General features: G+C 42.7%; 1 protein-coding gene across 31 annotated transcripts in view; it reads right to left on the reverse strand.

Annotated features, from left to right (window-relative positions):
* Positions 1-26243, reverse strand: part of LOC126267365 (la-related protein Larp4B-like) — a 759608-nt gene that overhangs the window by 38568 nt on the left and 694797 nt on the right. For all 31 annotated transcript variants that reach the window (XM_049972524.1, XM_049972507.1, XM_049972528.1 and 28 more), the window contains 2 exons: positions 6589-6729; positions 5269-5481 (listed from right to left, as the gene is read on the reverse strand). In XM_049972524.1, coding sequence (XP_049828481.1) covers positions 5269-5481; positions 6589-6729 — 354 coding nt within the window. The remainder of the gene's footprint in view (positions 1-5268; positions 5482-6588; positions 6730-26243) is intronic.

Consider the following 26243-nt stretch of genomic DNA (forward strand, 5'->3'; position numbering starts at 1 on the left):
AGACGATCTTATCGTGGACACACTGTCAGGCCAGAAATTTGGAACAGAAGCCGGCCAGGAATTTCAGGCTGCATGTCTGCTTGGCCATGTCCTTCAAGAAGTGAGGTGAAACGAGAACAAAACTATAGGTGCCAGACAGAGTAACACAGAGTATGTGACTAGCCAGTAACTTTCAAGTGACTGGTTAGGGCACTTTTCTTTACCCAGATCTCTTAGACAGCATGCTCATCAAGATACATGGGACAGTCCTGAGAGAACGCGGCATGAACTACATTGCAGTTGACACACCGGGGAGATGGAGGCAGACAATCGCTCGTGTGCATCCCTATAACACGTTACACATTTTGCTGGGTCTCGACAAGACGTTCTAATGCGATTGAAACAATGACACATGTAGCAGCCCATCAGGTTTGGAATGTACAGCTGGACTGTGATAATTTCATAGCCTGCTTCGATCTTCAATGGAATAGGGAAAAGAGTGCGGATAGGCACTAAGGAGACGATGGATTACACCCTGGATAACAACGACACAATGATCAGAGAAGTGAGACTGGATTTCGGCCTCTGTTGGACCGTCAAGCTGCCTGATGTAAATAACGCCATGGGTAGAATTCAAAGTTCTATGTGCCTTGACAATAACAGGATAGCAACGGAGAAGCAAGGTGGCAGGCGGTTGTTGTGCTTGAGTATCAGAAGTAGTCTCCAAAAGCAAAGTGCCATTCCATAAACAAGAGCAGGATCTCACAGGGCCGGCAATTTCATCAACACCTTTCTGAATAATAAATGGATTTACCTTGGCGAAGGAGTGAAAGTCTTGAGTATGTGAGACCACAAGGAACCGTGTGCAGTGGGAAGGTTCTTTGATCATTAGCCTCATTATGTTTACGTTTCTTAGATTTGATTGTCAAGATGATTCACTCATTGCAAGAAAATTCCCCACAATTGCCAACACCTCCAATGGCGCACTGCTTCAAACTGGGGGCTCCCTTCACAAGGGGACGCACCCGCTTCAAGTCATTGTTCACACCTCAGGTCACAAATCCCGAAGACCTGACAGAGGGACCAATCGGCAATTTGGTAAGGTTGCAGCTCAGGCAATCACCCCTCCTTGGACCTGGCCTGTACCAGGGGGTACGTGTGAACCCTACCTGTTGACCTGGGGCTGTGAATTGTGTGTTACTAAGTCACCTGTTACGCGTCAGATGCATGGGCTGGCCTTCAGGAGCGCACAGGGAGGAGAAGAAAAAGAAGAAATGAACCTCAAACGCTGAAGAGGAGGAATGAGAGGAGAAGGGAAGCAAAGGAAGGAAAAGGAAGTGAAAAACTAAAGTGAGACTGTTCTTCCATCAATGCAGAACATTCCCAATAACATCCCAGACATGTTCCCCAAGGGAGGGGGGCAAAAAAGCATAGCCAGAGGGTATACATGCAGCAGGGAAGGGAGAAAATGCTGCAAAGGCTGGGGCCCCATGGTAGCCAAGCATGAAACCCCCAAGGAGTGGCGAGGGCCACCTCCACCCCCGCCTGATGGGGAGGGGGGGGAAGGCCTAATGGGCAGGACCTAAATATTAGGAGGAAATAAAGGGCTTCAGATCAGCAGGTCCGACCCACAGGGACACCCACAGAAATGGCCCGCAGTTTTGGCCTATCGTGAAAATCCGCTAGTGTGACCAGCTAATCAGAAGTCACAGACAGCATGTTGATGAAATGGGACTGGTTATCAATACCAATACATGCAACAGGTAACTTGTGCAAATACTCTGAGAATTAATCACTCTTATGAGCTAATTACACACACACACACACACACACACACACACACACACACACACACACACACACACACACACACACAGAGAGAGAGAGAGAGAGAGAGAGAGAGAGAGAGAGAGAGAGAGAGAGAGAGAGAGAGAGAAGACTTGTGATTGTTAAGTTTCCAGAGCCAGTGGCTGCTCCTTCAGGCAGAATGGTTGAAGGAAAGGAAGAAGAGTGAAGGAAAAGGGCCGTAGAGGCCTAGGAAAAGGGGTAGATTTCAAGAAAGTCACCCAGAACGATCTTCACATCCCATGCGGTGAGTCTCACCCGACCCATGGTTCTGAGTAACTTTCCAAGCCTACACCCTTTTCTAGTCTCTCCATCCATTTTCCTTCCCCCTCCTTCCTTCCCACCAAGCGAGGTGGCGCAGTGGTTAGCACACTGGACTCGCATTCGGAAGGACAGTTCAATCCCGTCTCCAGCCATCCTGATTTAGGTTTTCCGTGATTTCCCTAAATCGTTTCAGGCAAATGCCAGGATGGTTCCTTTGAAAGGGCACGGCTGATTTCCTTCCCAATCATTCCCTAACCCGTGCTTCTGCTCCGTCTCTAATGATCTCTTTGTCGACGGGACGTTAAACACTAACAACCACCACCACCTTCCTTCCCCTTCAACCCTTCTGCTGAAGGAGCCACTGGCTCTGAAAGCTTGCCAATCAACAGTCTTACGTGTATGTCCAGCCACTGCTTGGTGAGTAGATCTTTTAAACTATGGACTGCGATTTATTGATGGAACACTTATAAAATGCAGCAGGTCTACTAAAAGGACCACTTGCACTATGATTGCTCAGACCCTTCTCAAGGAATACTGTGTGGTGTGGGATCCGCACCAAATAGAATTGTCGGAGGACATAAAAAAGGTTCGAAGAACGGCAGTTTGGTATTATCACGAAATTGGGGAGAGGTCACAAATATGATACGCAGATTAGGGTGACAATCATTAAAATTAACTTTTTTCATTGCAGTAGAATCTCCTCATGAAATTTCAGTCACTATCTTTCTCCGCAAAATAAGTTTTTTATTTTCGTCTACACATGGAGAAGCGCTCATTGGAGTAAGAGGAATCAGAGCTCACAAGGAAAAAGATTTAAATGCTCATTATTCTGTGTGCTGGTTTGATAGTGGAATGCTAGAGAAATAGCGTGAAGATGGTCTGATTAACCCTCCGTCGGGGAATTGTGCAATGCAGAGTACTAGTGTAGATGTAGAAGCACAGGTTGGTTGGTTGGTTGGTTGGTTGGTTGGTTGGTTTCGGGGAGGGGACCAAACAACGCAATTATCAGTCATCGGATTAAGGAAGGATGAGGAAGAAAGTCCAAAATGACTTTTCAGAGGAACCATTTGCTTGAAGAGTTTTAGGGAAATCACAGTATACCTGAATCAGCATGGCCGGATGCAGATTTTAACCGTAGTCTTTCAGAATAGGAATCTAGTGTGCTACCTGCTGTTCCACTTTGCTTCCAGAATCCTGTAACTCCTATCGACAGTAATTTTCCCCCTTAGCAGTTGCATCTTAGTTTTTCTATCTCTCTATTTCATGTTTTGCAGTAACCTCTAGTTCAAGAATTACTCCTATGCTAGTCAACTGACTTAATTTAATTTTCTTCAAAGGTACAGCCTCTAAAGCAGACACTATACTCTTCTCTTTTCACATCAGCAATCTAATAATTCCAAAGGCGATTATCCATAGAAATGAGTTGAGAGGATGAATATCTGGCAATTATCTGTAAGTTCCCCTGCTGGAGCTTTTGACAACCTGTGATGCATCTCCATGCCAATTTGGAATATTTTTATTACGACAAAAAGTTCCCATTAAATTATCTTTTCAAAGAAAACTACAAAAGCTCCTTTTTTAAAGTCCCATTCATAATCTTCAGGAACAAAATGACCTCAATAAATCCCTGCATTCTCATTAACAGAATCATTTCTTTTACAGTGTCCACTTATTTGCACTTTAGTTCTCTTATCTTAGAGAAATCGATGGCAAATAAGATACAGTTTCGTACAAAGCATTTCTGTTTTCAGCAGTGGCACAAAGATTTCTACTTTCGCTTATAGTACTAAAAATTAACCAGAAAGAGTAACAAGTAACTGGATTCTATTTATTTTAACGCAGTGGTCTGGAAATTTGCTTGCATTTACAATGCACATGTAATGGTCTTGCATCCCACTTCTCGCTTCCCATATTCCTTATGACGTTACACCGTTTCACCAGCATTCTGCGCGAAAAGCCAATATGGCATGCCCTCATTACACTCATTGAAACAAGGACCACGAGAAAGGCATATTCAAAGCAGTTTGTTGTTACAAAATATTGCAGTCTCTGACATTCTGGTGTTGGCAGACACTTTTGTGCACTATGCTTTTATGCTGTAAATAGCACATTTTCTTGGTGACAATCTTTTATTTTAGCATTATTCCCTTGTTTATGTTTTACTGCTGCAGTATTATTATGGAGAAGCAGACTTAAGTAAAACGCGGAGTATCAGTTTTTACTAATCAAAATTATAAAAATTTAACTCTAAACCTAAACAATGAAAAATTCCTGTAATTCTAAAAAAAATTCCCAGACGAAAAATTCCCCAGGTTTTTCACAGATTTTCTGGGGCAAATACACCCTGCTCAGTGAGACGTTGAGCTCAAAATCAATATCAACGAGCACCAAGATGAGATGTACAGTTCAAAAACTATTAATATTGAAAGAAGAGTAATGAGAAAGATACAAAGATACCTCTTAGATAAAGGAGAATGAAGGAAGGACAACGGGATCTACCTCTTGATGCAACCAACAATTTTACAGAAACTGAAGAGCAGAAGAACCTAGTGGGTGGGCCATGTAGCCCATATACTAAAGGAAAGACAGGTGAATAATGCACTTTAGGGGAAACTACACCACAAACCCCACCAGATGACCAATTCTGTGGTGGGTGGATGAGCTGGCGAGGTAAATGGCAGCCCTGGGGGTTGAAGACACTGGGAAGAATAAGCACAAAACAGACAGGAAAGAAGCAGCTAGCGGTCTGCAGCGCCTGAGGTCACTGGATATGTAAGATACAGGTATAAAAATGTTTAAATGTCTTACAAATAATGGATTAAAAGCAAACTGAAAATTCTTAACAAGAACTCTTTTCTGTAATGAGACTCCCTTTTTATATTGTCTAGATAACAAAATCATTTGACAGGTAAGCATAGTAATCAGGATTATCCTCTAAATGTGTGCAAAAATAAAATTGAAAGTACACTCAAAAGAAAAAAATAGCCTCCAGAAACATATCCTTCATATTTGTTACTGTATAGTAAAAATGTATTTTCTGTCTTTATCTTTTACAAATTACTTTAAAAAAGAAAAAATAAACAGAAAAATTTACTGTTGCACACTTATGACACCTGAATTAACACTATGTTATAATCAGGCTCTTAAGATGTGCGTATATTTTTAATAAAATATACTTACATAAACATGAACTTGACTTCCAAAGTTTACATTCGGTGCCACAGAACTACCATTTGAATACAGAAACCTTTGCTGCCCCTGATAAGTGTTAGGGTCATAAAGTGCAGGTGGTGTTCTGTAGCCATTTTTCAGAGCTACACCCATGGAAGGAACTGGAGGAATAGGTAACCTATTCATAGGTTTAGCCTTTATTCTAGCCATTATAGGCTTTCCCTGAAATGTAAAAATGTGCGTCAAGATATTTACATAATCCTCACAGTACAGTAAGCACTACCTTAACAATGACCTTTCTTATTAACTTTGGCAATTGTATATGAATTACACAAACCACTAAATATATGGTATTTTAATCATCGTTATAAAAAAGTAGAACAATTTACCACACTGATAAAGGAAATGAATTCCTTGATACACATCATTGTCAAAATTTGGTGAATAAAGTCATATAGAGCACTTGACACATATCAGTCATTTTAATATTTCAGTAATTGTCATAATCAGGTCAAAACTTATGAAGCAACATTCATTGCATAAGCTTTTGAAGTGGCATTAGTCTAAAAAACATAAAAAACGAACAGAGACAGATGGCTTTATTCACGAAATGGCTTAAATGCCGGTATTTGATATAAATGTGCCTAAGCTGATACTTAACACCAAACTATTGCAATATTAGCAAATGTTTAACTCTAGTGATGAATTATATATTCATACGAAACAATACTCAGTGTCATGAATAACTCAATTGGGTTTATTTTGTCTGCAGTTGCCACATCAATAGTAATTCAGCCAATGCAATGATTTTAGACATCCTATTATTAATAGGGTGGTCACCATTTTAAGGAAGTAATACATTTACATTCTTAGTAATAGTATATTTGATGGTCTGCAAACAATTCGTGTTTTCCCAAGATAGGAACTATCATAACAAATGTGTACATAATTACAAATGCTCATAGGCCTAATGGATGTGTAGACTAACAGAATTTGCAACTCACTCTTGCTTTTCTCCACACTGCAAATAAAAGTTGCAGTCCTGTCTTGCTGTACTTTTCTCTTCCCCATTGTAACTGGATTCCAAAGTCTCTTTGTAGAGACATGCCAGGTGAGTGTTAGTATGCTGATCAGTTTCCAAAATTGTAATTTTAAACCAATAGCCTAATGAGTGCACAAAACTAATTTGAAATTTACCTTATACCAGATGATCAACATTAATACTGGCAAGTTTCAGCCTACCCGAGGAAAAATTATCCTTCTACATCAAAGATTTCTCGAATTTCACAATATTAAGACAACTGTTTCTGAAACACGTAAATTATTTACCTGAAACTCACGAACTTCTTCACGCAAAAATCTGTAAGCTCGTTGAGCATCTTCATCAGACTCGAAAGTTACATACCAGGAATTATTGTGCGCAAATTCACAGGAAATTAATTTTGGGCAACCTTCACCAGAGAACAGGGCCTGGAAAACAAAAATCAATTCCAGTTAACAAATTCATCATAAATAGGAACACCAAATTCATGAAATAGTATGTCTAGAGGATATTCATTTGCGAGAATTACAAATAACTTTTACAACTAAGCCTTTTAAGAAAATTATACCCTTCGCAGAATGTAATGCTCCCTACAGGGGGGGGGAAAAAAAAAAAAAAAAAAAAAAAAAAAAAAAAAAAAAAAAAAAAAAAAAAAAAAATTGAACACAAACCATTCACTTTCTTCTCTAAGTGTCTATGAGCAGGATCAATCAGAAGCAAAAATATCTAATCTTAAGGAAAAGAATGCCTTCAAATGTTAGAACAATGGCAAATTCTGCTTTTATGTGCACTGGAAAAAAAATAGTCCCCACCAAGAGGTCAGAGAAAAATTTGGAAAGCTGAAAGAGTACATGGAAGAAAACATTAAAAAAGGAGAAGGTACATGAGAATCACAATACCAGAAGTAAAAGAAATTTTTGTAATATTCTTCTGTTCACAAACAAGGCAATGGGGTTAATTGTAAAAACAGTTGTGTAATCAAGATATGAAATGGGGGGGGGGGGGGGTGAGAGATCTAATACAATTCATACATTTGGAATAAATTTTTGGAACTAATTTGCTGCATCAAAGATAGTTTATAACATTATTTATTACATTCCTGATTTTTTTTTCCTTGTTCCAATAGATTGAAACAACACTGAAGGTTACCAATTCATTCACAACATCAGTACACGAGTACACAACAGACTTCAAATGGAAATATTGTTCTCCCCAATGACAAAGAAATTAAGACTACCAGGAAACTCCAGGTTGGAATATAAATAATGTATGGAAAAGGTAGATTGCTACACACCATACAGATGAAACATCAAGTTGCAGACCAGCATGACAAAGACAAATGTAGTTTTTGGCCAAAGCCTTCTCCAGCAGCTTGGACCTGAATGTAACTGTCACACGGCTTGTTGCTACAGCTAACAGCCACACTTCTAGTGGCTAGAAGTGGGAGTAAGTACTGGTCATACAAAACTGTGTGCATTAGCATGAGCCTACTGGCAACTGCACAATCAAACCTAATGTAAATAGTTGTGAAATCATGCCAAAGGGAAGCAGTTTGTTATAATGTACTGCATTGTTTTTGTCCTAAACCCTTTGACACATGCCTGTGCCTGCACTGTCTTCTTGTAAATGGCGCATTTCTTTGACAACTGAAGTTTTATTTTAATTTTGCCTCTATGTTTTTAATTGCTACAATAAAAAATTCCCAGAATTCTGAAAGTTCTCAGATTTAAAATTCCTGGGTTTTTCCTGGATTACCTGGGGCATATACACCCTGGATGAGCAGCAACATATCTTTTCCTTATATAGTGAAACAATGATACGAGTATTGGCACCGAGTTGGTAAGAACAATAGTGTAAGTTAATTGTGACAGCTATAAATCGCATGTAGAAACTAAAAATAACCTCCAAGGAAGACAGATGTGGAACACACAATCTAGGTTTCTGTTATAAAGTCCTGGAAGTCAACAGTGTCCAAAATAAAAAAGAATAGAAAATATTCAATGCTCAAACACCAATTTTACAGGAGGATTACAGTCTTTCAGGCATGAACATAAAATACTGGTAGTGTTGCTTGGGGAACATCAAGTAAGAATGGCAACACTATACAGAAATTAAAGAAATGCAAAAGCAATGAAAAGAAACTCAGGCTTTTCAAATCTTAATTTGTAAATTTATTCCAATTTTGTAACTTATGCATATACACTGGTCACAAGTGCTGCCCTCATTGCATTGAAACTCCTGTTTGCTTCATTTTCTGTTGGTACTGGAATTTCTTCACAGACTTTTCTCCTAACTTGTACCCATTTTCAGGCGCCTCGTCTGCCCCACTGGTAGTTGTGTAGTATTGCCCACGTCACAAGCTGCAGCTACAGTAACTGTTGTGTTAGTTTCACTCTGCGATCTGAACAACTCAGCTTTTTACACATTAAACATTACTAGAGGTGAAACGAAAAAATTCAGAGGACTGATGGGGGGTTGAATCTTATAGCATTTTTACTGTATTCCAGATTGCAAACACTGATATCTACAAATCCACTTTCACATGCATATTACTTGACTTTCAACACTCACTTGCCATAGCAATTCAAGCAGTTGTTTCGTAGTATGAAATTTGATGTGAATTGTGTTGTTACTGTGATTTGTGCCTAGACAATGTTTTTTGTAAGAGGTGAACCACCCACAGAGAGTGTAAAAGCCTAACAAGACCTAAACACGTCTTCTCTAATTATAGTTGAGAGATTATCTGCAATCATTACTTACATAGCCAAAGAGTGATGAAGTCGTATAATATTTTTTAGGTTAGCAACAACTTCTTAATTATTTACTTCTTTAAACTCTTATTTTTACAACAAAAGTGTTTTTTTAATACCACTAGGTTGTGAACTACTGATTGCATTTGAACCTGATGTGATCTGAGAAATTTCACCTGTCACAGATGATCCCACTTCACAGCACGGTAGTGTGAGGTTAGCATTTATAGAAGGTGTTCAGGTCAAACACATGATAATATATGTAATAACTTCAGTAGTAACATTCTTTTGATCACATGTTTCCACAACTATGTTAACTCAAAAGTCTTTACAGATCTATCACACCTCAATATGCGCATCATTAGTGGCACGACAGGCGTCTTATCAGCATTCCACTCCTCTCCAAGTATCTTGCGCATTGCAGCGTAACATTTGTGACTGCTGCACGAATGTCATGGCGAAGATCTGGGATATCACGAACTTGTGTCTGGTACAATTTATTCTGGATAACACACACACACACACACACACACACACACACACACACACACACACACACACACACACACACACACACACACACACACACGAAAAAAATGTTGTGATGCCTGGGGTTCTAGGGAGTCGGCAATCAATTTCCGAATCCAGCAATCTGTGAATTCATGATTAAAGCAATTCCTCACAAGGTTTACAAAATGGCATGGTGCACCATCTTATTGAAAGGTGTCACAAAGAAGTTGTGGCACAGCATACAGCTCCAAGATGTCTACAAATATTGCTGCGTTAACTGTAGGCATTGTTAAGTACAACTGACCTACAACCCTGTCCAACAATCCGCATTTTCAAAGGGGCACATGTGCAGTTCCTCACACGAAGCTAACGTGCATGTTTACCACGACAAGTATGGAATGTAGCCTCCTTTCAGAAACAGACAAAAATTGAGGAATCCCTTGTTTTCATCCCTTTTTGCTAAATTGGCTCTAAATGACTTCTGTCATGGCCTGTTCTGACTATTTTGTGATGCAGCTCTAATTCATACACCTGTAGGTGGAGCCTGTAACATTATGTGATTGCCGTAACATTTTAAATCATTCACTAACCGAGCAGTTGCTCGGCAACAACTACAGTTAGCAAATAACGTTGCGAGAATTTTAAAAAAAAAATAACAACGTCCTGTGACGTGATGTATTTATTGTGGAAGAGCTGTCAGATGCTGTGAGCTATTGACTTTGAAAGCCACTGTGAAAAAGAGGACAAAACAACATTTGTTTACACATTCTTTTGATGTAAGAGATATTCTCGATGAACGGTTACTCACTCTTCTGTTTCTTGTAATTTGTGTCTGATATGCATGTCTTGCCACTATCTTATTAATGTTTAAAAAATAATTTTTTAGTGTAATGTGAAAGTGCCATACTGCATAGCAGTAGATTTATGTGAGATGCTGTACTGTGCGACATGTATCTGGAAACAAAGGACTGAAGTTTGTTATCTAATGATTGCCATAAATTCAAAGTTAAACGGAACTTGTGGTGGTGGTGGTTAGTGTTTAACGTCGCGTCAACAACGAGGTCATTAGAGACGGAGTGCAAGCTCGGGTTAGGGAAGGATTGGAAAGGAAATCGGCTGTGCCCTTTCAGAGGAACCATCCCGGCATTTGCCTGAAACGATTTAGAGAAATCACAGAAAACCTAAATCAGGATGGCTGGAGATGGGATTGAACCGCCGTCCTCCCGAATGCGGAACTTGTGTATGGATTAATTATTTAGTATAGAACCTATGCCTTACCATTCATGACCATATGTATTTAATTATGTTTTATGTTTCTGAAAAGTTTGATAGTTCACAGTCACCATTTTTTTTTGCTGAAAACTGACAGAAGTTGCATACATTGAAATGTTTTTTTCCGCACCTTATTCTACTGGTAAATGCAAGATAAACTTCCGTCTCTTAGGAAATTCATGTTGAGGTATCCAAAAACATTTTCAATACACATTTACCCTCCTCTGGAAAACAAATTTTGTCTGATCAGCCTATTCAACAAGAAACAGTCAAAAATTCCTGACTATTGAAGGTATTCAAAACCACTACAATAACTAGTTACGTTTATTGGCCTAATATATCATTATGCGCTTTTCTCTGCAAATACATTTCCACCACCAATTATAGCTGTATGTTAATGCACAAAACTAAACATATTGTTATACGTCTTATGAATGACATCGTTTACTATCAAATGAGGTAACTAACTGCCTACTTGCTTGTCGGATTGACATGCAAGAGCTCTGGTGGAAGTACATACATATTAGCTCAACTGATTTTGGAACTGGAACAATTAAAATATATTTGATCATGCAGCATAAATTCAGTGCTCCTTTTCATACCAATGATTCGCTGTGCATCAAAATTGACAGTAGAGACTTTCTTAAATGAAGTATACTTTCCAGTGAAGCATATTTTGGAATAATGTCATTGTTCAAGAAATTCTTTCATTAAATGTAAATGCTGTAAACAATATTTAGGTTTCTAAATGTTTCTTTAACGACTATCCCACTAAAAATGTAATTTAACTTCTAGCAGTTAATTACCTGCTTTTTTTAATTGCTAGAATGTTCAGAAATTTCCATTCATTTGAAAATTCACTGAATTATATAAATTAACTGTTTTTACAAATTAACCTATCTTAACTAAATCCAATACATTAATTTTACATATAATTGAACTAGTTGCTGCTGCTGCTGCAGCATTGGTGGTGGTGATGGTGGCCGCAGGACGATTATCAAAACCCACACTGGGGAAATGCTAGTCAGTTTGCATGACCAATGCACTATGCCATACTTTATTATACATACAAAACAATCCTTCCTCCGACATCACTAAAATCTTTAGAAGATGTGTTACCTTTTCCTAACACCCTATCACGCGAGATACTCTAGGAACTTCTAAGGGGTGTTCAACTGCATGTACTTGCACAGACTTGCCCAATTTGTGAGCCTGAATCCACACCCTCCCCTTGTGAGGTCATTTAGTGTGTTCACCTAAGGTGAAATGCTATATACTGCTGGTCCTTTAACTTTTCAATGAACATGAAAACCCACGGCCATGCTTAACATTCAATGCAAGACGACATGATTATACAGGGTATGTTATACTACGTCAGACCTGTTCGGGCGGCAGCTAGGCGCGTAAGAGCATTCTTATCGCCAGGGCCATAAGCACTCCTTGTATAATGTGCGTCTGAAGTTGTCATGTGACCGGGGGGGGGGGGGGGGGGGGGAAATAACTGCCTTCAGGAGATATGCTTTCCGAGGAATGAACATAAGTTTTGGTGTAGCCTTAACATATATACCTACTGCACAGCACTGAAAGTGGAGACAAACTCTTCTTCTAAAAAAAAAAAAAATCAAAGTGGAAGTCAGACACACCAAAATCATTTTACACCACGTCAGCGCAGGATGCCTACATTTATGAAGTGAGATGGTGCCTTGAGATGCTCAGGGTGCTTCAAAACTCTGGACACAAAGAAAAAATTCATTTTCCAGAGGCATTACACCACTTTCATGCAAAAGATTATGGGCACTTTGAAGGCAAAGAAGAGAAGCAGGGTTGCAAAACTTGAAGTCCTGATAAGTGATGTGACTTGAGGAATTGTGTGTCACATATGAGTGGAAAAATTGATACCTGACTAATTTTCCTCAACATTTCCACTATGAAAAATGTACTTTTGTTTTCAGGAGTAGCACTGAACAAATGCATCTCCAATCAGACCAAGTTGTTATATTGCTTTTCATATCATCTAAGAAACACTCAAGTTTCACTACAGGAGAGTTTATAAAGATACGTTTGGTGTCTGCAGCAGCTGTGCACACAGCTCCTGGGAGACTTCTGAAGTTTCAGACGGAGTCTCTTGTTCAAAAATTTGACACGGAATTCAAGAAACAGCAACATTTCAGATAAAGTAATGGTTCTCGCAACAATTTTTTCTACCTTTGCTTTCGTGCTGGATGAGTGCACTGACATTTCTGACACTGCTCAGTAGGCAATTTACATTTGGGGAGCAGACCGAGGTCTAATCACAGAATAGTTACTAGACTTCCGTCCTCATGACTGACACTTGAAAAGGGGCAAATATTTTCACGTGTGTGCAGAAGTGTTGAAAACATCAGTCTGTAATGGAATCATCTCACTTCTGGATCAATGGATGCTGTAGCATTTACGGTTGTCCGAAATATCAGTTTTGTCGTTCTTTTACCAGAGATGGTAAAATCATTGTCTGTCCCACACTAGATTTTTGAAATACATTACATTCTCTATCCAGAGAATTTGGGGACTGAAAGTGTGAACATGAGGGAAGTGACAATTGTTTTCAATTTTAACAAATTTCACCCATAGTTCTGCTCTCACTGGTTTAAAGCCTTTTTGGGAGAGACAAAGCACTTGTGGCATTGTGCCATATCATAATGAAATCCACTATTTGAGTAGAGGCAAGGTCCTCTTGAGATATTTATGGACAAGTCATAGGCCTGTTGCCGAATTGAAAAAACAGTAGATAGCAAATTTGGCCTTCCTCCGAGACTTACATAGCATATGACTTTTGAATTCAGCACTGCAGGGTGAACATAATTAATTTCAAAGATGTACATCTGCATTCAGGGCTTTACAATAAAACACACACTGTGGAATACACAACTAGGAAGTGGGAACATTGCACATTTCTCAAAGTTATCTTTCAGGGACGAGAGCAGAGCAACATTTTGAACAATATCAAAAAACAAGGTCTATTCAAAAAAAATCTGCAACTTTGGCCATATAATTTTTCTATGGTTACCTTTCACTTAGTGCAGAGTCTCCTTCAAAATACTATCCTCCACAGTAGATACACCACTCCCAACACCATTTCCGCTTCCAGAAGCAGTCTCATTACACCTCTTGTTGGATGGCGCAAAGAGCTATCTCTTCTATAATAGCAAATCTTCATCCTTTGAACAGGGTTTTCAACTTTGGAAATAAAGTCCACAGGGGCCATGTCTGGAGAGTATCGAGGATGAGGCACCACTGTAGTTTCAGTTTTTGTGCAGTAGTCACGCACCAACAGGGATGAACGTGACTATTGTGATGCAAGAGCCATGAATTGGCTCACCATATTTCAGGCCGTTTTATTCTCACATTTTCTTGCAGGTGTCCCAACACCCCAATAGCACCACTGATTAGCAGTTTGTCCCTATGGCACGAATTCTAATGAACTAATCCTTCAAAGTCAAAGAAAACTAACAGCATGGTTTTGACATTTGACCTGACATGGAGAGTGTTCAAAAACCTTTCCCAACCCAGGTGAAGACTGAACCTTTGTTTCAACATCATCAACCATAGACACATGTCTCATCACCAGTTATGATGCTCTGAAGGACATTCTCTCATTTACGCCATCCAAAACCTCATCACGGATTGTGAGGCGAAGGTTTTTCTGGTCTTTACTCATGAGCCATAGGGTGAACATTATGACAACACAATGCATTCCAAGACACTATGGTCAGAATTTCATTACATGATCCAACTGAAATGTTGGATTCTTTAGCGTCAAAGGGCATCCTGAACGAGGGTCAACTTTAACTTTCGTCCGGCCATTTTTAAACCATGTGTACCATTCATAACACCGAGTATGGTTTAAATACTCGTCACCATAGGCTTCCTTCATCTTTTGATGTGTGCCTGCAATGATTTTCTTGAGTTCGATGCAAAATTTAATCCCGACATGCTGCTCCTCTAGCTCTGCTAGCTCAAAATTCACAAGCTGTGCGACAATGTTCTACTCAATGGAGCACTGAACAGTAACTAACAGACGTACAACAATGAAACTTCCAGCAGTTACACATTAAACACAGGCGTGTGCAGTGACACCAACTGCATTTCACTCCAATACACCATTGGTGTGAAATTACCCATGTTCTAGAATTTTTGAACACGCCTCGTATAGTCTGTGATGATCGCCACGAATCTGAGATGCGTTTCCAAGATTATGAAAAAATTAATGTCTTTTCACATCTCTGTTCAGTTGACGTTGAAAATGTGGAAACCGAGCAGCAGTTACAAATTTTAAACCTACAGTATGACAGGCAGTTGCGTGAGAAGTTTAATTATAAAATTAGTCTATGTAACTTTTATAAGAACTTTCCTCAAGACAAATTTCCACTAATTTACAAGTTCACAGTTATGATTATGTCTATGATTGGATCAACATCCTTACATGAGCAACCTCCTCCTGCTACAAGGAGTGAAATGTATTCACAGCAGCTTACAGACTGACTTCAATTTTAACAGGTTAGTGACACTGGACATTGCCAATTTTGTTTTCCAGCCTGATGTCGAGCCTTATTTGGCTATTTTGCATAGGTATTATACTCTTTTCTCGGATGTAGCTGTACTATGCATCAATGCTGCATAGTACTGCCACCTACGGAAGCTCGCATTAAGTCTGTGTCAAAATTAAGCAGTTGAGTTGAGAGAAAGTTTATAATTATTACATTCAGTATAGGAAAGACAAAACAGCTCGTCCTTTATTGGCAGTCCTTTTTAAGGAAGAGGCTTTTACAGGAATTTTTTAGAGAGAACGGGATTACGAGTTTTGATGACTGGTTTGTTCGTAAATAATTCAAGTGAAATAAAAGCAGAAAGTTCACCTCTAAAAGGTTCAAAAAATTGCATTTTGTTCTAATGTAGATTCAAATGCTTGGTCAGTGATCTCTGTTTAAACAAAGGGAGTCTGGCAATTCTCAGTGTTGCACTTGCTGACTGGTGACAGTGATTTAAATAAGAGTGCACAGAGACGCCCTTTGTCTGTATAATGGGATGCAAGTTGTTAAAAGCTTTTCTTCGCATCAGTAGTGCTCAAAAAGTGATACAACATATTGTTGCTTTAGTGAAAAGCAAGGTATGTAGTATTCATTGACATCCTGTGTTATTTTTTTAATGTTTAAATAAAATGGTTACCTAATACAAATTTATGTCAAATTTAAATTTCATCCAAAAATAGCATTCACCATAAACTGCATCAACCATATGATACCATGTTTCATAATTAGCTGCTTCATATTCTTTACTTCATTAAAATATAAAGATAAACGTACGTTTCATTTTCATTTCTTATCAACCCTTTTGTTGTAACAGGTGTGTTCTCTGCATTCCGTGCTTCGGCATGTTTTGTATGCTGGTGCCTGTGCTGAGCGATGACGTTCCAGGGAATGTGTAATACTAATCTGATTTTTCAGGAAAAAAAAAAAAAAAAAAAAAAAAAAGATTTTTGGAAGTCTTGCAGTCTGACATCTTCACTTGATAAGGAATACAATTTTCTTACATTATCCATCGTATTTACTGTGCTGCATCGAATTAGTTAAAACAGTGAACGAAATTTTGAAGATTGTGCAGAGTTAAAGCACACTGAAAACTCTGATCACATACTGCAGCAAGTGAAAAGTAGATAAAATATCTAAATTTCCTTTAAAATTGAGAGCAAAAAGATCTACAGTTTTGTTCTAGAGTTGGCGTGTTTGTATCAGAAGACGATCATTGCAAATCATGTAGTCATATTAATAATGATTCAAAGTTCTAAAATGAGTATTTCTTTGCAAATGACAGCACACAATGAGGCACATATGTTGTATGATAAATACTCAATACTTTTTTATTCACAGAAACACAAAAACAACTCGTCCGTAGCAGTGAGAGGTCAGCAGCTCCAGAGACACACGTCCATAGCACTAAGAAAACCAAAGTAGCCCGTGGAAAGGCGCAGCAGGATGTGTATGACACCCACAGGAGGGTTACTACCACCATACTAGAAAATAAGTTTTCCATGCAATGTAGTTAAAAAATGGTTCGAATGGCTCTGAGCACTATGGGACTTAACATGTATGGTCATCAGTCCCCTAGAACTTAGAACTACTTAAACCTAACTAACCTAAGGACAGCACACAACACCCAGTCATCACGAGGCAGAGAAAATCCCTGACCCCGCCGGGAATTGAACCCAGGAACCTGGACGTGGGAAGCGAGAACGCTACCGCACGACCACGAGCTGCGGACATGAAACGTAGTAATAAATGACTGAAGCGATACATCTCCTTATGACATTACAGTCTGCTGTAGAACCTTGTTTCACTGCCACACCCCTCGCAGCTCTTTTCACCACCATATGCAGCCGTGAGCCAGCCATGTTTACAGGTGCAGCAACTACTTATGTCATAAGCACCCATGTCTTAATCTTAGAACATCAGTAAGTAAAAGAAGCTGAAAGCTACTATACGATACGTTATGCCCCACTGACAAAAGCAAAGAGCCAATACCAAAGAAGTCCTTTGGAGAAAGATCCACGAAATACACCGTAGTGAGACTGGATGTCCCAAACCGAAGATTAAACATCCTTCGCCACATTGCTGGGGGTGGGAGTGTACAGAGACCCTGCGTGTTTGCTAAAATGGCCAATGTCAGACAGCAAACATATACTGGAATGTAAGCAGTTAAAAACAGGCCATTGGGTCAGGAAATGGCAAACGATCAGAGATTCGTGACAATGAGCACATAGAGGCGGCAGATCAGCATGTAACAAATGATGGCTGAAAAGACAGTGCCCCATACTCAATGTAGCTAAAATGATCTCACTACAGGATGGCCCAGAGCTGGTCAACCAATACGTCAGGAGATGTTTCAATCCCGACAGCTTGTTCCCGCACAGGGAAGACCAGTGGTGATGCCAAAGTGACACCGTCCGTCAACAGACAGTAACGGAGAGATCTCAAGGAACAGAAGAGCTAACAGGCTGAGGTAGGAGGCCGCAGTCTAAGCAGTGGCATCAGCAGTCTCAATTCCTGTCAGATCAGTGTGACCAGGAGCCCACATGAACATCACAACTGCTAACTCTACAGTGAGCATTGGGAACTTTCTTGGACCCAATGCACTAAGGGATGGATGGTTTACAACACACACAGGCTCTGAAGGGCACAGAGAGTCAGAGCATATTAAAAGGCCCGTGTCAGTGTATGTACTGGTTGGCCTGATAAGAGGGCCAACAGCTCTGGTGTAAAAAAAAAAACAAGTGATCCAGAAGCCAATACCAAAAATGGTCAGTGCCAATGATGAAGGCACACCAGACACCACAGTCAGTCTCTGAACCACCAGTGTACAAGGTACTATTGCTAAATTGTGTGCGAAGGCCAAGAAACTAACAGCAATAGAACCCAGAGTAGTGTCTTTGGGAAGCAAATAAGTCCAAGACAAACACTGACCATTCACACCCATTGGAACGTGTCAGGTAGTGTACAGTTAAGGTGGTGGAGCAGTAGCCGAAAGCTAACTCAGAGGTAATACAGAAGAAGGGAAGATCCAGCAATGGCAGTCAAGGGAATCATCGAAAAATGAGACATAACACGAATGGCCAGGAATGGCAGGCAAGCAGCCAACTGGGCTAGTGTAAAAGCCTCCATCAGCCAAATGTATTAAATGATGGTCGTTTGTATCAAGACAGCATAACATGGACAAATAAACAGCCAGCCGTAGTCTAGTTTCAAACAGACAAAGGATCAGAATAAACAGAGGAGGCTGATCTGATTCACTCCACAGGAAGTATTTTCCAAGAAAGATCGGGGTATCCTGAGACAGCAATAGAGAAGAATGATTGATTATTGTATGTGCGGTGGCTGGACACCTCAGTTGTCACTATGATCTCTTCTTGGTGTGGTGTACAAGAAGTTGGCCAAGTCAAGAGATTCTCGCAACTAAAAAAGCGAAATATAATGATTCCCATACCAAAACTGGTAGCCAAATATGCTCTCGCATTGCAATAAGTAGCAAGAGATTGTACTGGTTTCTCTTTACATGGATGTTAGATGTCATACAAAACAGATTTTGTATAATAAAGCAAGAAACCAAACTATTTCTCAGCCTGATTTCAAGAGAGAAGTAGCAACAGTGTACTTGCAAAGACACCAAGCTTTACCAAAAGGAGCCAGGAGACCATCTGCATCAAGAGCATGTTCCGACAGCCGCATATCAGATTCAATTAGGTTTGATAAGACTGACCACCTCGTCCAGCGCACAGAAGGAAAGACAAAGAAAAGGTGTGCACACAAGGACTGTAAAACTATCGTGGGAACAATGTGTTCAAAGTGTAATGTGGGATTGTGTATTGACTGTTTTCTTCCATTTCATGTAAAATAAGAGTTATAGATTTTATTATTAATTGTACTGTGTTATGAAGTACCAATTGTATGATGAAGACTGAATAAGAAATTTGCACAAAACTTGTATATGTAATAAGAAATTTCAATAACCTACTTATTTTTGTTGAAGCTGTAATCCATATAAATTTAGGTAGTGAAAGCGCCTAGCGTTGCCATATGGCAACAACTATCTCACTAATGGCAGTAATGACTTTCGTCAAAACAACTCTGTTGTGTAATTTATGCCTTTTACAGACAATGCATTTTTTTTAAATTACGAAGAAATTAATTCTGGCACTAAGGGGTTAATGGCTACAGCAAAGATAACGATGCTCAGGATGGAGCCACGAGGCACACTATTCTTCTGGATAAAAGTGTCCAAGAAGGTCGAACCCAAACATCTCTTTTAGAAAGACTCATCTTATAAAAATTCCTGAAGGAAATGGGGAAGGCAGACCCACATGTATAGAGTACAGAAGTTTAGTCCTCCAACAGGTGTCTTAGGCTCTCTCGAAATCAAGAAACACAGATTCAGTTTTCTGCAGAAAACGGTTCATGACACGAGTTGCCAAGGTACCAAGATGGTGAACTGCAGAACACCACACTTGATATCCACACTGTACAGTGGTTAGTAAATTGTGAGAGACTAGCCACCACACCAGCCGGACATGAATCACAGCTTCTGTCACCTTGTAAACACAGGTGGTGAGAGGAACTGGGCAGTAGGTAGAAGGAAGATGTATGTTCTTACCAGGTTTAGGTATGGGTATGACAGGCTTCACGTCAGTGTCTGAGAAACATTTCATCTGCTCAAATGTGATTGTACGTATGAAGGAGAAGGTATTTGCCCACAAGAGAAATGTGATGCAACATCTGAATGTTAACATTGTCTGGCCCTGGGGCAGATCATCAGGATGAAGTGAGGGCATGGTCTTGCTATCTCATGGTATCACTGTAGAATTCACAATTCTGAGAGGAGAACAGCATCACCCAGGCATTTTCCACACCTTTCCAAAGGTGGAAGGCAGGGTGATAGCGATGGAGCTCAAAATCTCTGCAAAAATAGTGACCCACAGTGTTCGAAATAGCAGTAGCATTCACATCTGCTGCCGTCAGGTCAGAAATTAGGGAATGGAACATTGTGCCACAGAGCCAATGGAGGTGCCCCACACAATGGAAGAGGGAGTGACACTGTTAAAAGAACTAGTAAATTAAATCCAGCTAGTGTTTTTGCTATACCAAAGAACGCAAAAACACCATGCATGCAACTGATTATAGCAAATACAACTCATTATTTTAGGATAACTTAAGAACAAGGGGAGCATGTCTCCACATGCCAATCGCATCACGGCATGCCTCAGCCCACCAAGGAATCAGGATACAGTGCAGTAAAGATGAACTGCAAGGTATGCCAACATTCTGTAGTAGTAAGGATAACATTCAAAAGATTCTCTACATGGTCATCACAAATGCGAAAATTATGTTCATAAAAAGATCGTCAAGGCCTAGTAAAGTCTCCAGCTGGCCTCAGGAAGCTGCCAATTGGGTTCATACACACGTGAGGTCGGATAGCGCACGGGAAATGGTTGCTTGATAACATGTCAGAATGGACCACTCAAGATGACAGGCAAGCTGGACGGTGCAGAACTAGAGGTCCAAATGGAACTAGGTGCTTGCAGAGTCTGAATGGAGTGTGCGCGTGCATGTACCAGTGTTAAGACGATGAGGCTGAGTTGATTGAGGTCAGCCAAGAGGGAACCTCTCTGACAGGTTCTTGAACAGCCCTGCAGGGGATGGTGGGCATTAAAAATCACCAAGAAGCAAAACAGGGTACAGGTGGTGATCAACCAGCTGGATTAAGTCTGCTCTGGCAAAAGCAAATGACAGAGTGATGTAGACATTAAAAACAGAAAAAGGTGAAATTAAGAAGGAAATTGCCAACTTCAAAACCTGGCAGCGGGTGATGGTTCGGCTAGGACACCACCCCAAGTGAGCAGCATGGCTCTGCCAAGAGATGGAATGCTCTCTGAGGAGAGGTCAATGAGAACCAGAAGGAAAAACCAGAGGTGAAAGTGGTTGTGATGACCCAATTTTGTTTCTTGGAGGCAGGAAACAACTTGATTCTGCAATTCCAACAGCAGATGTAATTTTTCCTCGCCAGCTCTCATGCCACAAATGTCCCGTGGGAGAAGTCATGACGATGAATGGGAAGGATAAATAAAAAAAACTAAGGGCAGTCACCTCTGCAGCTGCCGGGTGCTAGATTTCGAAGATTGCTAGAGGGCGCAGAGGCTGGAGGATCCTGTTCTGTGAAATAAGACGGGAGATGTCAGCACTCTCTCTGGGTCAGCCTGCAGACTCAAGGGCAGAAGAATTTTAGGTGGTGACCAGTGGCGAAATGGAGGTCAGCCAGGTGAGGGTATCGTGCAGACAGTTTAAGAGGATTTCAGAGTAGGGGTAGGAGAAGATCGTTTGCCTTTGTATGATTTCGTAAGGTGTCTTTACAGTTTGCAGATGACTCGGATGGTTGTTGGCTTGAGGGACATAAGAAGTCTGTGCGTAAGTGTTCCTTTTGTCCTTTCCAGACCACCAGTTGAGTAGCAGGTGATTTTTCCTCTGGGGATAAAGATTTGGTGGCTTGTTGTGCAGTTGTTGGAGGAGGAGACAGTGGTGCTACCATGATAATGGGCGATTTCAGAACTGCAGTAATGAATTGGAGATTGAATGTCTGTGTGGCCATGTCCTTCATGGAGCAGGGCATAACAAGAACATTATTGTAAGTGCCAGATTGTAAAATGTACGGCTTTAGATCAGCCAACAACTTGCGAGATACAGTACTTTTTCCTTCACCCAGATCTCCTGGACGGAACATTCATCGAGATACACGGGACTCTCACAGGTTGAGGCAGCATGGTCGCCACTACAATCAGTACGAGAGGGGGGAGGGGGGGGGGGGGGGAGGAGGAGGAGGAGGAGGAGGCTAGTAGCCCTCTGAGTACCTTTAGTTGGTTGGTTGGGTGTGGGATTGAAGGGACCAGACTGCTAAGGTCATCGGTCCCTTGTTCCACGGTAAAATCACACGAAATAAAAACTGTCAGTCGTTAAAAACGGAGAACTGAGAGAAGGGACGACACAATACAAGAAAGGCAGACAAAGACCAGACAAACGGAACTAAAATCGCACCGAGTGTGAAGGTGGTTGGCCGACCATGAAAATAAGGAAAAGCCAACCACCAAATGACATTAAAACCCACAGTTTAAAACCACAGGCCAAAGGCCCAAGTCAATACAGGAAATAAAAGGACAAACACTCAAATCATACGATAAAAACCCCCTGCCCGAATAAAACTCAACACGATGTCCGCCATAGCATCGTCATCACATAAAAGGGCAGGGAGGGTATCAGGCAGCGCAAACGTCTGCCTGAGTCCTGTTAAAAGCGGGCAGTCCACCAAAATGTGGACCACCGTCAGAGCTGCCCCGCAGTGACATAGCGGTGGGTCCTCCCGGCGCAACAAATGGCCGTGCGTCAGCCACGTGTGGCCAACGCGCAGCCGGCAGAGGACGACAGAGTCCTTCCGAGAGGCCCGCATGGAGGAGCACCACACACCAGTCGTCTCCTTCACCGCCCGAAGTTTGTTGGGCGTGGGCAGGGTGCGCCACTCGTCACCCCAGGCACCAAGCACTTTCTGGCGCAAAAGCGACAGGAGATCACACTCCATAAGGCCGAGTTCCAGAGCCGGTGAACTCACTGCCTGTTTAGCCAGCGTGTCAACCCGCTCATTGCCCGGGATGCCGACATGACCTGGGGTCCAAACAAAGACCACGGAGCGGCCGCAACGGGCAAGAGCATGGAGCGACTCGTGGATGGCCATCACCAGACGGGAACGAGGAAAGCACTGGTCAAGAGCTCGTAAACCACTCAGGGAGTCACTACAGATGACAAAGGACTCACCTGAGCGGGAGCGGATATACTCTAGGGCGCGATAGATAGCAACCAACTCGGCAGTGTATACACTGTTCCCGGGTGCCAGCGACCGTTGCTCACAATGATCCTCTAGAGTAAGAGCGTAACCAGTGCGACCAGAGACCATCGAACCGTCGGTATAGGTCACGGCAGATCCGGGAAACTCGGCAAGGAGAGCAACAAAGCGGCGGCGGAGGGCCGGAGGAGGGACCGAGTCTTTCGGACCCTGTGCCAAATCCAGCCGAATGCATGGTCGGCGCACACACCAAGGGGGCAGACGGAGATTGGCCCGGAAAACAGGCGGGAGAGGAAAAAACTCAATCCCACACAGTAGAGCCCGGATGCGAACCGCGATCGTACACCCTGACCGGGGCCGCCTGTCTGGAAGATGGACGATCGAGTGCGGGAACAGGAGACGGTAGTTGGGATGCCCTGGCAAGCTACAAACGTGGGCAGCATAAGCGGCCAGAAGTCTGTCGCGCCGGATCCGCAATGGAGGAACACCAGCCTCCACAAGTAAGCTGTCAACAGGGCTTGTCCGAAATGCTCCTGTGGCGAGTCGGATCCCGCAGTGATGGATGGGATCCAGCAATTGCAACGCTGATGGCGACGCCGAACCATAAGCCACACACCCATAATCAAGGCTGGACTGGATCAGCGCTTGATACAGCCGGAGAAGGGTGGACCGATCGGCACCCCATCCGGTGTGGCTAAGGCAACGGAGAGCGTTTAAATGCCGCCAGCATGTTTGTTTAAGCTGCCTAATATGAGGCAGCCAAGTCAGCCGGGCATCAAATACCAGTCCCAAGAACCGATGCGTCTCTACCACAGCAAGAGGTTCACCGTCAAGGTAAAGGCGTGGCTCAGGGTGAACCGTGCGACGCCGGCAGAAATGCACAACGCAGGTCTTAGCGGCCAAAAACTGGAAGCCGTGCGCTACAGCCCACGACTGCGCCTTGCGGATAGCGCCCTGCAGCTGGCGCTCAGCAACTGCAATGCCAGCGGAGCTGTAGTAGAGGCAGAAATCGTCTGCATACAACGAAGCTGCGACGGACGATCCCACCGCCTCAGCGAGCCCATTGATCGCAATTAAAAACAGGGAGACACTGAGGACAGACCCCTGTGGGACCCCGTTCTCCTGGACCCGGGAGGAACTATGGGACGCAGCAACTTGCACGCGGAAGGAACGAGACGACAGAAAATTCTGAATAAAAATCGGGAGCGGGCCCCTAAGACCCCACCCATGAAGTGTGGCCAGGATGTGATATCGCCAAGTCGTATCGTACGCCTTCCGCATGTCGAAGAAGACGGCAACCAGATGTTGGCGGCGTGCAAAGGCTGTACGGACGGCAGACTCTAGGGAGACCAGATTATCGACGGCAGAGCGGCCTTTGCGGAACCCACCCTGAGGCGGAGCCAGAAGGCCTCGAGACTCGAGGAGCCAACTCAACCTCCGGCTCACCATACGTTCTAGCAACTTGCAAAGAACGTTGGTGAGGCTTATGGGGCGGTAGCTGTCCACCTCCAGCGGGTTCTTGCCAGGTTTCAACACGGGGAGGACGATGCTTTCTCGCCATTGAGACGGGAACACACCCTCAACCCAGATGCGGTTGAAAACATCTAGGAGGCGTCGCTGGCAATTCACAGAGAGGTGTTTCAGCATCTGGCTGTGGATGCGGTCTGGCCCAGGAGCCGTATCAGGGCAAGCAGATAGTGCACTCTGGAATTCCCAGTCGCTGAAAGGAGCATTGTACGACTCCGCGTGGCGCGTGTGAAAGGAAAGCCTCCAACTTTCCAACCGCTCTTTCCGGGAGCGGAAGGCCAGTGGGTAATTCGTAGATGCGGAACACTGAGCAAAATGCGCTGCTAACCGGTCCGCAATCGTGTCGGAGTCAGTACACACCACTCCATTCAGCGAAAGCCCAGGGACAGAGACAGGCGGCCGATAGCCATGGAGTCGCCTAATCTTAGCCCAAACCTGCGATGCAGAGGTACGGACGCCAATGGTGGAAACATACCGTTCCCAGCACTCCTGCTTCCGTTGGCGAATGAGGCGTCGGGCACGGGCACGGAGCTGTTTAAAAACGATGAGGTTCTCCAAGGACGGGTGCCGCTTATGGCGTTGAAGAGCCCGCCGGCGATCTCTAATCGCCTCTGCAATCTCGGGCGCCCACCAAGGCACAGTCCTCCTCCGAGGGGACCCGGATGAACAGGGAATCGCAGATGCCGGCGCAGAAACGATGCCGGTGGTGACCGACTGAACCACCGCATCAATGGTGTCAGGGGAAGGAGGTGCGATAGTGGCGAGAGAGGAGAACAAGCCCCAATCAGCCTTATTCAGAGCCCATCTGGAGGGGCGTTCAGAAGAGTGACGCTGTGGTAGTGACAGAAAGATGGGGAAATGGTCACTACCACATAAGTCGTCATGGACACTCCAGTGGATGGATGGTGAAAGTCCGGGGCTGCAGATAGAAAGGTCGATGGCCGAAAATGTGCCATGGACGACACTGAAATGTGTCGGCTCTCCCGTGTTTAAGAGGCAGAGGTCAAGCTGCGAGAGAAGAGTCTCGACATCTCTACCCCGGCCAGTAATCGCGGCGCTACCCCACAGGGGGTTATGGGCGTTAAAGTCGCCCAGTAACACAAAAGGAGGAGGCAGTTGTGCTATCAATGCAGCCAACACATGACGCGAGACATCACCATCTGGCGGAAGATACAAACTGCAGACAGTAATAGGCTGAGGCGTCCACATCCTTACAGCGACAGCCTCTAAAGGTGTGTGAAGAGGTACACATTCGCTGTAGACAGAGTTAAGGATGTAGACGCAGACTCCACCAGATACCCTCTCATAAGCTGCCCGGTTCTTGTAATAACCCCGATACCCACGTAGGGCAGGGGTCCGCATTGCCGGAAACCAAGTTTCCTGTAGGGCAATGCAGAGGAAAGGGTGGGTGCTGATGAGTTGGCGAAGCTCAGCAAGGTGGTGGAAAAAAGCGCTGCAGTTCCACTGGAGTA

The sequence above is a fragment of the Schistocerca gregaria genome, chromosome 4, assembly GCF_023897955.1.
Source record: "Schistocerca gregaria isolate iqSchGreg1 chromosome 4, iqSchGreg1.2, whole genome shotgun sequence".
NCBI lineage: Eukaryota > Metazoa > Arthropoda > Insecta > Orthoptera > Acrididae > Schistocerca > Schistocerca gregaria.